This window comes from Amblyraja radiata, chromosome 41 (genome assembly GCF_010909765.2).
Source record: "Amblyraja radiata isolate CabotCenter1 chromosome 41, sAmbRad1.1.pri, whole genome shotgun sequence".
In the NCBI taxonomy this organism is placed as follows: domain Eukaryota; kingdom Metazoa; phylum Chordata; class Chondrichthyes; order Rajiformes; family Rajidae; genus Amblyraja; species Amblyraja radiata.
This window is the reverse complement of record NC_045996.1, coordinates 13,574,296-13,587,036: the sequence shown is the minus strand read 5'-3', so window position 1 is coordinate 13,587,036 and position 12,741 is coordinate 13,574,296. Positions and strand designations below refer to the sequence as shown.

At 46.3% G+C, this 12,741-nt stretch overlaps 1 protein-coding gene and 1 long non-coding RNA gene across 2 annotated transcripts in view; both read left to right on the top strand.

The window, feature by feature from the left end:
• LOC116967713 (calpain-9-like) overlaps positions 1 to 10,821 on the top strand; it is a 30,705-nt gene extending 19,884 nt beyond the window's left edge. Inside the window, exons 19-20 of the mRNA XM_033014317.1 lie at positions 7,234 to 7,292; positions 10,262 to 10,821. Of these exons, the coding sequence (XP_032870208.1) occupies positions 7,234 to 7,292; positions 10,262 to 10,288 (86 nt within the window). The 3' untranslated portion in view covers positions 10,289 to 10,821. The remainder of the gene's footprint in view (positions 1 to 7,233; positions 7,293 to 10,261) is intronic.
• An 813-nt stretch (positions 10,822 to 11,634) lies between these two features.
• LOC116967796 lies at positions 11,635 to 12,211 on the top strand. The gene is made up of 2 exons (XR_004410324.1): positions 11,635 to 11,805; positions 12,050 to 12,211. It is a non-coding gene; the product is annotated as an uncharacterized LOC116967796 (long non-coding RNA).
• The last annotated feature ends 530 nt before the right edge of the window (positions 12,212 to 12,741 follow it).

Below are 12,741 nucleotides of genomic sequence, written 5' to 3'. Positions count from 1 at the left end.
GTGCCCAACTCTGGTCCTGGATCAAAGCATTAACAGTGACGTGGCTAACAGCAACCAGCGGAAGGCAAATGTCTGGCCTAATCGCTGTTTACAATTATAAATGTCATGTGGAACGGAATTTAAGAAGCAGCAAAAGGAGAAATGTGTTCAAGAAGGAGAAATGTGGTTGTGTTGTAGTATACTCTGTGCCCTGCAGGGGTCAGCAGTGGGTCAGTTTTCAAACATGCCTTGTGTACATGGTGGGAGATTACAGTAACAGTGGCTTCAGTCTACCTTGTCTAAACCCTCCAGTTCTGAAAGCTCAATATGTATGGGATGGGCACCAGCATTACTGCAGCTTTATTAGGAACAGATTGTTTAGGGTGATCCCAGTTTGTTTTTCAACTCAATTTTCTTTGCTAAAAATAATTTGCAACATATTTATGGCGTACTAAAGGCCTACATGTTGGTTGTTTTTTCTTAAAGCGCTAACCACACAATATAGAAAAATACAGCACATGAACAGGCCCTCCAGGCCATAATGATGCCAAACTAATCTAATCTCAAAAAAGGACGCAGTGCCGGGGTAACCCAGTGGGTCAAGCAAGCAGCATCTCTGGAGAACACGGATAGGTGAAGTTTCGGGTCGAGACCCTTCTTCAGACTGACGGAGAGAGGAGGGGAACTTCTTCAAAGTAGGAGAGACACAAAAAGCCGGAGTAACTCAGCGGGACAGGCAGCATCTCTGGAGAGAAGGATTGGGTGACGTTTCATAGAAACATGGAAACATAGAAAATAGGTGCAGGAGTAGGCCATTCGGCCCTTCGAGCCTGCACCGCCATTCAATATGATCATGGCTGATCATCCAACTCGGTATCCTGTACCTGCCTTCTCTCCATACCCCCTGATCCCTTTAGCCGCAAGGGCCACATCTAACTCCCTCTTAAATATAGCCAATGAACTGGCCTCAACTACCTTCTGTGGCAGAGAATTCCAGAGATTCACCACTCTCTGTGTGAAAAATGTTTTTCTCATCTCAGTCCTAAAAGATTTCCCCCTTATCCTTAAACTGTGACCCCTTCAGGTCAAGACCCTTCAGACTAGTTAGGGATAAGAGAAATGAGAGATATATAGACGATGATGTGGAGAGATAAAGAACAATTAATAAAAGATATGCAAAACAGATATTCTTCAACGCAGGCATACCTTGAGGAGATTTTACAATATAGCAATCAAAATGTAGAACGAAAAGAACTGCAGAAGCTGGTTTTCAAAAAAGTGCTGGAATAACACATCGGATCAGGCAGCATCTCTAGAAAACATGAATAGGTGACATTGCGGGTCAGAACCCTTCTAAACTACCTGCATATGATCATATGAAAATATTTGACAGTGGTCGGCATCATAGTCGGCCTGGCTTCTCTCTTGACGTGAACTACTGCGACTCGGGACCTGTGATAGATTTGAAAATATAATGTGTAGGAAGGAACTGCAGATATTGGTTTAAACCGAAGATAGACACAAAGAGCTGGAATAACTCAGAGAGTCGGGCAGCATCTCTGGAGAAAAAGAATGGGTGACGTTTTTCGGGTTGAGACCCTTCGTCAATCACCTATTCCTTTTCTCCAGAGGTTATGTCTGACCTGCTGAGATACTTCAGCTTTTTGTGTCTATCTTTGAAAATATAAAGTTTGCTCGAGATTTGAGTGGCAATGCTATGTATTGTGCATTGGGAGTTATACTGATCCAAAAGCCAGCCACACACTGTAGGACAGGATTCAATTAAGTGCCAGGAATTTTGGTACAATAGTCTGACATTTCTTCAGCACTCATTTCTGCCATATATCACAAGATTTAGAACATAGAACACGCCAGCACAGGAACAGGCTCTTCGGCCCATCATGTAGTGAACAGCGTACACATGACAGTAATAAAGTCAGAACAAACTCAGAATGAATGAAATCCAGAGGATGACAATTGTTCATCCACGCCCGGTGAAGGTGTTCGTCTCCTCCCCTGCATTTTTCACATAGGTATGTAATCTTATCCTGGCAATGAAATCTCCAGTGGTGGTGTTGGAACTTGTTCCTGACAGGCAGTCCCCACCAAAGATCCTATAGCGCTATAAGATCTTTGGTTCCCACAAGGCGTGTTCACTGTCGATGGAAGAGTTAAGCAGCTAAATCGCCAACTGAAATCTGAGTCGTTCAGAAGTTGCTTTTAATCCATCTAACTTGTTCACCATTAACTATTCCCTTGAGAATTTTATTATACGTAAAGTACATGTGCCTAGACTGTCTGAAAAAGGGTCTCGACCCCGAAACGTCACCTATTCCATTTCTACAGAGATGTTGTGTTCAAACCTGTCTCCTCCCACCCTCCCATCCGCCCGCCCTCGGGCTCCTCCTCCTCCTCCCTTTTTTCTTTCCTTCTTTCCCCACCCCCCATCAGTCTGAAGAAGGGTTTCGGCCCGAAACGTCGCCTATTTCCTTCGCTCCATAGATGCTGCTGCACCCGCTGAGTTTCCCCAGCATTTTGTGTACCTTCTACAGAGATGTTGTCAGTTTCTCCAGCTTTTTGTGTCTCTCTTAATTATCTTCATTGCTACCCCATTACTGAAATGCTGCCTGGAATAGAGTCTATTAGCTATAAGGAGAGGCTGGACAAACTTGGACTGTTTTCTCTGGAGGGTGAGGGGACTCGTGATATTAGGTTTATATGTGAGAGGCATAGATTGGGTAAACAACCAGACACCCTGGGAAAGTCAAGGATGAGAGGGTATAGCTTGAGGAACAGCACCTCATATTTCGCTTGAGTAGTTTACACCCCAGTGGTATGAACATTGACTTCTCTAACTTCAGGTAGCCCTTGCTCTCTCTCTCTTCATCCCCCCCCCCCCCCCCCTTCCCAGTTCTCCCACTAGTCCCACTCTCTCCGCCGACATTAGTTCTTTGCCCGACCCCTTCCGCTGACATCAGTCTGAAGAAGGGTCTCGACCCAAAACGTCGCCTTTTCCTTCTCTCCCGAGATGCTGCCTCACCCACAGAGTTTCTCCAGCATTTTGTGTCTACCTTCGATTTGACCAGCATCTGCAGTTCTTTCTTAAACAAAGCTTAAAGGAAATGCGTGGTGCAAGATTTTTTACACAGAGGGTGGGGGGTGCTTGAAATGTGCTGTCGGAGGTGGTGGTGGAGGCAGATAAGATAGTGGCATTTAAGCAGCTTTTAGGTAGACACATGGAGATGCAGGGGATGGAGGGATATAGATCGCGTGTAGGCAGAGGAGATCAGTATAATAATAATAAATTTTATATTTAATGGGCGCCTTTCATACAAAATCTCAAGGACACCTTACATAGTAATCGGAATAAAAACATATAATCGGAGTAAAACAAGTAATTAAAGACATCACAATGACACAAATTAAAAACAGAATTCAATCCAAAAACAGAAAATCAAAAACACAGTGTGAAGAGAGAGCAGCGGCAACCAAATCGTGCCAGCGTCCACTCTCTCTTCACGGCAGCCATCTTGGACACAGACCTACAAGACTACAGTTAGACAAAAAAAAATCATCCCCCCACAGTGGATAGCAGGAAGGCACAATGTCCAGTCCCCACCCCATGATCACCCCAAAGTCAGGCCTATTGGGGCCACCGCAGTTGCCTCTACGGAGGCCCGATGTCCCTGGCCGTTCTCACCGGGTGGTCTTGCCCCGGTGTCGGGAGAGTCCTTTCGGCGGCTGGGCCACTTGGAACGGCCGCTTCTTGGTTGGAGCCCGCGGCTGCCGAAGCCGACAAGGCCGCGCCGGTTTGGCGCTCCCAGGCTCCCGATGATAAAATCGGCGCCCGCTCTCCGCACTGCCGCCTCGCCGCCTCTACGCTCCGCAGACCCGCAGCCCAGTCCAGCTCGCCAGAGCTCCAGCGCGGCGACCCAGGCAAGGCATCGCCCGCTGGATGATGATCAAGTTATACATGATGCCAAGTATAACTTGGCATCATGTTCAGCACGGATATTGTGGGCCGAAGGGTCAGTTCCTGTGCTGTTCCGTGTTTTATAGAACAAATGAAGTGTAGTCACTCCTGTAATGTAGGAAGCAGTTGGGCACAGATGACTGTGGTCAGTTGCAGTATGGTAGTTGGCTAGGGCACCAATGTTGGCTCGGGCACTATTAAGGTGAGAGGGGAAAGATTTAATATGTACCTTAGGGCCAACCTTTTCACTCAGATGGTGACGGGTATGTGGAACAAGTTGCCGTAGGAGGTATTTGAGCCTGCTACTGACAGTACCAGCATTTTAAAAGACCGGTACGTGGATAGGAAAGGTTTCGAGAAATATGGGCAGGCTCCATATGAAATATGATCAGTCTGAAGAAGGGTCTCGACTCAAACCATCACCCATTCCTTCTCTCCAGAGATGCTGCCTGTCCCGCTGAGTTACTCCAGCATTTTGTGGCTAACTATGTAGATGGGGCATGTTGGTTGGGATGGGCAAGATGGGCTGAAGGGCCTTTTCCATGCTGTATGACTCAATTACTCCATGACATCAGCACAAACTATACTCTCCTTCAGAAGATTACTGTGGGATACCTTGAATCCATTCTGATTAGGACCATGAGTTTAGGTGTCATTTTGTTGGTAGGCACTGTCTGGGGAACGGACTTCCTTGTCTCTCCAGAGTAGTTCTGCCTCGATTCCCTGTCCTAAGCAAGGCACCAATTGACACAGAACTGGATTTGCCACTAGTCTGCCCACTCCCAAACGCTGTGCATGTCCTCTAGAGTTTAGTTTAGAGACACAGTCAGAAACAGGCCCTTCGGCCCGCTGAGTCTGTGCCGATCTGCTATCCCCGCACACTAACACTATCCCACACACACTAGAAACAAATTACAATTATACCTAGCCAATTAACCTACAAATCTGTTTGGCTTTGGAGTGTGGGAAGAAACCGGAGAAAACCCACGCAGGTCACGGGGAGAAGGTACAAACTCTGTACAGGCAGCACCCGTAGTCGGGATTGAACCCGGGTCTCTACCGCTGTGAGACAGTTATGCGACACCGTGTTGTTGCCATCGGCAGATCCCGGTGACTCGCCCTCTGCATGTTTTCAAACTATTTAAACAACCTTTACAAGTTTCACAAAGGAAAAAGCTGAATTCCTGCATGTGGGAAGGTTCACGGGAGTTAACATTCCTGTTTACTTTTTTGCAACGTTCCCACAAGCTGGAATGTTGGAAAATCAGTGAGGAACTGGGGCGACTCGTCCCCTTTTCAGTTGAAATATCAGCTACGCTCCGTAAGTCTGGCTTGCTGTCATAATTAGGTCCCCGTCATCTTGAGCAAGTGTCAATGTCACAGGAATCATTGTCACACACACACACACACACAGACACAGACACACACACACACGCACACAGACACACACAATCTCACACACACACAGACACACACACACACGCACACAGACACACATGTGCACACACGCGCGCACAGCCACACACAATCTCACACACACACACAGACACACACACACGCGCACACACGCACACACACAGCCACACACGCGCGCACACAGCCACACACGCACACACACACACACACACACACACACACACACACACAGCCACACACACACAGCCACACACACACAATCACACACACACAATCACACACACACACACACACACGCACACCCTGCTGGCTGCTAGGACTGGTCAGATGGGATGCCAGACATAGCTCGATGTTACGCCCTGTTCATTCTCATTGTTGCGTAAAGAAGGAATGTTTATCTCAGGCTGGAATGAAGGATCAAGGACCAAAGTGCGAGATGCTGAGTTAGGAAATTAAGATGAGATAAAGGAGGAGATATCAGTTTTGTCGCTGCCAGTCTAAGTATCTACAGCCTTGAGGGAAGGGGGTGAGTTGGGGGTTGGTGGGTAGGGGAGATAAATAAGTCAGGTAGCAGGTTACAGTGCAGTGATGTCAGAAAGCCATAAGTGATAGGAGCAGAATTAGGCCATTCGGCCCATCGTCAACTCCACCATTCGATCGTGGCTGATCTATCTCTCCATCCCACCCCCATTCTCTTGCTTTCTCCCCATAACCTCTGACACCCGCACTAATCGCGTCCACTTCACGTTTTGGGAAGAAGGTTTTACGAACTTGACGGCTAACTTCTCAGCAGAGTGGCGCTGCTGGGAGAGCCGCTGCCTCACAGAGCCAGAGGCCTGAGTTCCATCCTTGCTCCGGATGCCGTCTGTGGCGGAGATTGTACGCCCTCACTGTGATGGCTGCTCCGGTGTCCTCCCACATCCCAAAGACGTGCAGGTTTGTTGGTTAAATCGGCCCTCTGTCAATTGTCTCCTAGTGTGCAGGGAGTGGTTGAGAAAGTGGAACAGCTTAGACTTAGTGTGAGATGATCGCTGGTCGGTACGGTGAGGAGAAGGGCCTGTTTCCAAGCTGCATCTTACAGTTCAATCAAACTGCTCCCAGTTCTCCTTTATTTCTGCTGTAAAACTCGGTCACAGTTATTGCCCCTGTCCCACTTAGGAAACCTGAACGGAAACCTCTGGAGACTTTGCGCCCCACCCAAGTGTTCCGTGCGGTTCCCGTAGGTTGCAGGTGGTTGCCGGAGGTTGCAGGTAGTGGAAGCAGGTAGGGAGACTGACAAAAACCTCCGGGAACCGCACGGAAACCTTGGGTGGGGCGCAAAGTCTCCAGAGGTTTCCGTTCAGGTTTCCTAAGTGGGACAGGGGCTGTCCCACTTGGTGATTTTCTTTCGGCGACTGTCGGCGTCATTGACTGACGTATCAGGGTCAGCGAAAGAGTTTGAACGTTTCAAAATCCAGCGGCGACAAAATAAATGTTGCGGCACTTGAGACACCGCGCGTCAATATCGTCATCACGCCGCGACTTTTTCGGTGACCTGATACGTCAGTCAATGATGCCGACAGTCGCCGTTAAAAATTGCCATGTGGGACAGGCCCTTTACCATTCCTTTCAGATAGGCTCCTGGGTATGCAAGGAATGCAGTGATATGGATCACATGCAGATTAGTTTAACTTGGCATCATGTTCAGCACAAACATTGTGGGCCGAAGGGCCTGTCCCTGTGCATACCTACTCTATGTTTCATATCGCAGGTGGAAGATTCAGCAACAGATAGTCTGCTGTGTTGTTTCTCACCAAGTGCATTCTTTACATTTCTGACAATCTGTAAATATTCATTCATGGTAATGGAATTTGTTTCTGTTCCAGGAGCTTTCAAAATCATGGACAAGTTTGGAACTGGAGTGGTCAATGTTGGCTATAAAGAGGTAAGTGTTGACACGCAAATACAAATAGAAAATGCTGGGGGTTGTCAGCAACCCGGGCAGCATCTGTGGAGAGAGAAACCAAGCTACTCTTTCAGGTTAGAGTTATAGCGGCTCCAATGCTGTGAGGCAGCAGATCGACAGTCACTCTACTGTGCCTCAAAGTTAGCTGTCGAGCAAGGAAACAGTCAATAGACAATAGGTGCAGGAGTAGGCCATTCGGCCCTTCGAGCTAGCACCGCCAATCAATGTGATCATGGCTGATCATCCACAATCAGTACCCCGTTCCTGCCTTCTCCCCATATCGTTTAAGAAGGAACTGCAGATGCTGGAAAATCGAAGGTAGACAAAAGTGCTGGAGGAACTCAGCGGGTGCGGCAGCATCTATGGAGCGAAGGAAATAGGCAACGTTTCGGCCTATTTCCTTCGCTCCATAGATGCTGCCGCACCCGCTGAGTTTCTCCAGCACTTTTGTCTACCTTCTCTCCATATACCTTGATTCCACTATCTTTAAGAGCTCTATCTAACTCTCTCTTGAAAGTATCCAGAGTACCGGCCTCCACCACCCTCTGAGGCAGAGAATTCAACAGAATCACAACTCTCTGTTTGAAAAAGTATTTCCTCGTCTCCGTTCTAAATGGCTTGCCCCTTATTCCTAAACTGTGGCCCCTGGTTCTGGACTCCCCCAACATGGGGAACATGTTTCCAGCCTCTAGCGTGTCCAAAACCTTAGTAATGTTATGTTTCAATAAGATCCCTTCTCAGCCTGACTCATCCATGCCGACCAAGATGCCCCATCTACAATAGTCCCTCCTGCCTGCATTTGGCCCATATCCCTCTAAACCTTTGCCTATCCATGTACCATGTATGTGCTGCTGGGGGTGGTGATGGAGGCAGATATGATAGTGGCATTTCAGAAACTTATGGATAGGCACATGGATATGCAGGGAATGAAGGAATATGTATTATGTGCGGGCAGATAAGAGTCAGTCTTGGCATCATGTTTGGCACAGACATAGTGGGCCCGAAAGGCCTGTTCGTGTGCTGTACTAAGTTTTATGTTCAATGAGGGGGACGTGAATGGTGCTTTGGATATCTTTGCCTTTTATTTGCATCTTTGATGAGGTAAATATGTAAATGTGATAAACGTCTGCCAAATGCAATCTCTGTGTGGGCATTTGCCGTGAATTACCATGAAGAATGACCATGTTTTAATCTGTACTAAAAACATTGTGGTGTGTTGCGAAGTGGCTTTCATTCCCAGCAAACTCTCTCTTTCTTAACACCCCCCCCCCCCCCCCCCCCCACCCCCACAGTGGTTGCAGATGACTATGTCCAGCTAGGGTCCTGTGGACTAGAATGTGGAAGGAGATGAGGAGGAATTTATCTAGTCAGAGGGTGGTGAATCTGTGGAATTCGTTGCCACATGAGGCTGTGGAGGGCACCAATGGATATTTTTAAGGCAGACACATAGAAACATAGAAAATAGGCGCAGGAGGAGGCTATTCGGTCCTTCGAGCCAGCACCACCATTCATTGTGATCATGGCTGATCGCCCCCTATCAATAACCCGTGCCTGCCTTCTCCCCATATCCCTTGACTCCACTAGCCCCTAGAGCTCTATCTAACTCTCTCTTAAATCCATCCAGTGATTTGGCCTCCACTGCCCTCTGTGGCAGGGAATTCCATAAATTCACAACTCTCTGGGTGAAAAAGTTTTTCTTTGCCACAGAAGGCTGTGGAGGACACCAATGGATATTTTTAAGGCAGAGATAGATAGATTCTTGGTTAGTACGGGTGTCAGGGGTCACGGGGAGAAGGCAGGAGAATGGAGTTAGAAGGGAGAGATAGATCAGCCATGATTGAATGGTGGTGTAGACTTGATGGGCCGAATGGCCTAATTCTGTTCCTATCCCTTATGAACTTACAAACATGAGATATTGCCTATAGATTGAAATAATTTCACTATTAGGAGCAGACAGGGGCTGTGATTCAATCTAGGAAGCAATTAAAGTTAGGATAACACGACACAGTTTGATAAGACTTTGGTTAGGCTGCATTTGGAGTACTGTGTGCACCTCTGCTTGCCCCATTATATGGAGGATGTGGAGGCTTTGGAGAATGTTCAGTAGAGGTTTGCCAGAATACTGCCTGGATTAGAGGGTGTTAGCTATAAGGAGAGGTGACAGAGTCTTAGAGTGATACAGTGTGGAAACAGGCCATTCGGCCCAACTTGCCCATACCAGCCAACATGTCCCAGTTACACTAGTCCCACCTACCTGCGTTTGGTCCATATCCCTCAAGACTCGTCCTATCCATGTACTTGTCTGTTTCTTAAACGATGGGATAGTCCCAGCCTCAACTACCTCCTCCGGCAGCTTGTTCCATACACCCACCACCCTTTGTGTGTAAAAGCTACCCATCAGATTCCTATTAAATCTTTTCCCCTTCACCTTAAACCTATGTCCTCTGGTCCTCGATTCACCTACTCTGGGCAAGAAACTCTGTGCATCTACCCGATCTATTTCTCTCATGATTTTGTACACCTCTATAAGATCACCCCTCATCCTCCGGTGCTCCAGGGAATAGAGTCCCAGCCTACTCAACCTCTCCATGTGGCTCAGACCCTGTAGACTTGGCAACATTGTCGTAAATCTTCTCTGTACCTTTTCCAGCTTGACATCTAAAGCAAGTAAGTTTAAGTAAGTAAGTAAATTTATTGGCCAAGTTGTCACATACAAGGAATTTGCCTTTGTGCTCTGCCCACAAGTAACAACATGACAATTACGAATGACTCAGAAAACACTAAACATTAATAATAATAAAACATTAATGATAAAACACCATTGATCAAGCATGTGATAACATGCCTATAACATGGAGAAAATTTGATTTTTTTTCCTCTTAAAAGTAGGAGGGTGATGGGATTTTTTTCATTGAATGTAACCTCGCTCTTTCTTAACTCCCATGCAGTGGCTGCAGATGACTATGTACAGCTAGTTGATCCATTGGACTGTTGACTCCCTCTACCCGAAGAGCTTCCGCCACAGCTGCCCACAACCCAGATCCAGATAGAGCATGCGACACACTCCAGAGGCCTCCATACACCTTGGCTGTGGGATCAGGCAGTTGCCTGCAGTGTTAACATAGCCACATGTCACTCACTCATGTATATTTCAACCATCCCAAGCCAGACCTCCCATCTGCTTTCATTCCCTGTCTTTCCAGCAAGAGTCAAGAGTGGACACAAACTGCTGGAGTAACTCAATGGGTCAGGCAGTATCTCGGGAGAACTTGCACAGGCGGCATTTCGGGTCAGGACACGTCTTTGCCTATCCATGTTCGACAGAGGTGCTGCCTGACCTGTTAAGTCACTCCAGCACTTTGTGTCCTTTTGTGTAAACCAGCATCTGCATTCCTTGTTTCGAGAAGAATGTTGAATTGCCATATGTGCAGAAACGGAACATTGTAAATATTACGTGGCAGCACAAGTTTGTAAGCACAGCACTCAATAAATAGCATAATAGGCAAATTTTTAAAAGTTCAATACGTTAAAAAAAAAACAATATAGGGTAAAACAAAACAAACGCCTGATGTCCCGAGTGCAACCAAGACAGTTCATAGTTCGAAGTTTAGTTGCTAGACACAAAATGCTGGAATAACTTAGCGGGTCAGGCAGCATCTCTGGAGAGAAGGAATAGGCAATAGATGCAGGAGTAGGCCATTTGGTCCTTCGAGCCAGCACCGCCATTCACTGTGATCATGGCTGATGATAGGTGAAGTTTCAGGTCGAGACCCCTTCTTCAGACCAACAATGGAGGACCCGGCGTGGGGGGATGGCCGGGGTGGGGAGTTTGTAGCTGTGTCAGTGCCTTTTACATGTCGACTATTTGCATACCTTGGCTATGCAAGCAAAGAATTGCCCTGTGACTTGTCACATGTGAAAATTAAGTATTCCATTCCATTCGTCAGCGATGCAGCCTGACCCTCTCAATTTCGCCAGCATTTTGTGCCAGTCTGTTGTAAACCAGATATGCTGTGAGCTAGCATCTGCGATGCCTTTCTACACGCAATTTAGTTGCTGTTTGTGGTGTTCAATAGCCTGATGTTTGTTGAGAAGAAGCTGTTCCTGAACCTGGAGTTCATTGGGAAGAAGGGACAGGAGCCTGAAAAGTGTAACGTCCAGGTTCAGGAGCAGCGTCTTCCCGACAACCATCAGGCTATTAAATACAACAACAAATAAGCTCTGAACTACAACAGACTTATTATTATTATTGCACTATATTTGTTATTTATTGAGTATGTGTGCATGTGTATATATATACACACACACTGAACTTTTTGTTCCCCATTATGTACCATGTTTACATATTCTGTTGTGCTGCATGCAGCAAGTGAGAATTTCATTGTCCTATCTGGGACACATGACAATCAACTCCTCTTGACTCTTGACTTGAGGAAAGTGTTTTGGGACACAACAGAACAATAGAATTGTTGCATTTCTTTTTCAAACCTAAGTCAAGTCAAGTTTATTCGTCACATACACATACGAGATGTGCAGTGAAATGAAAAGTGGCAATGCTCGCGGACTTTGTGCAAAAAGACAAACCAAACAAACAACCAAGCAAACTACAAACAGAATGGAACAGAACCACATTCTTTTACATATTAAATGTAGCGCTACATAAATATTGTGGGCGGAAGGAAAAAGGGAAAAAAAACAGCAATTAAAAAAACAAGCAGTAGAGTGGTACGGTAAAGGTTTACAGATGTAACTGTATATTAAGATGTCTACAGATGTAGCTGTATATTAAGATAAATACTGAGCTATATTAGTAATTATTTGCATTATTGTTAATGTCTTTGCTGTTATTCTGTAATTGCACCAAAGAATTAAATTAAAAACTCATAATACTCATGAAATAAATTAGGTGTATTTTGTGCTTTGTCTCTGAGTGTAAGAGTTGCGACATCATCTTGCAGTTGCGCTAAACAAGGTGGGGGGGGGATAAATTTAAAATGTAACGGAGCTCTCTGGGGTAAATTTTTCAACCAGAGGATGGTGAATTTCTGGAACGAGCTGACAAAGGAGGTGGAGGAGCAAGTTGCAATAAGAGACATTTGGACGTTCTTGGATAGGAAAGACATGGAGGGAAGCAGGCCTGACATGGGCAATTGGGATTAGTTTAGTTAGGCATGGATGAGATGGGCCTACCAAATAAGGAGAGGCCTAGATAGAGTGGATGTGAATGTTGAGAGGATGTAGTGGGAGCATCTAGGACCAGAAATCAGAGCCTCAGAATAGAATGTACCTTTAAAATGGAGATGAAAAGTAATTTTGTTAGCCAGAGGGTGGTGAATCGGTGGAATTCATTCCCACAGACAGCTGTGGAGCCCAGGTCATTGGGAATTTTTAAAGCAGAGATTGATGGGTTTCTGATCAGTAAGCCCAT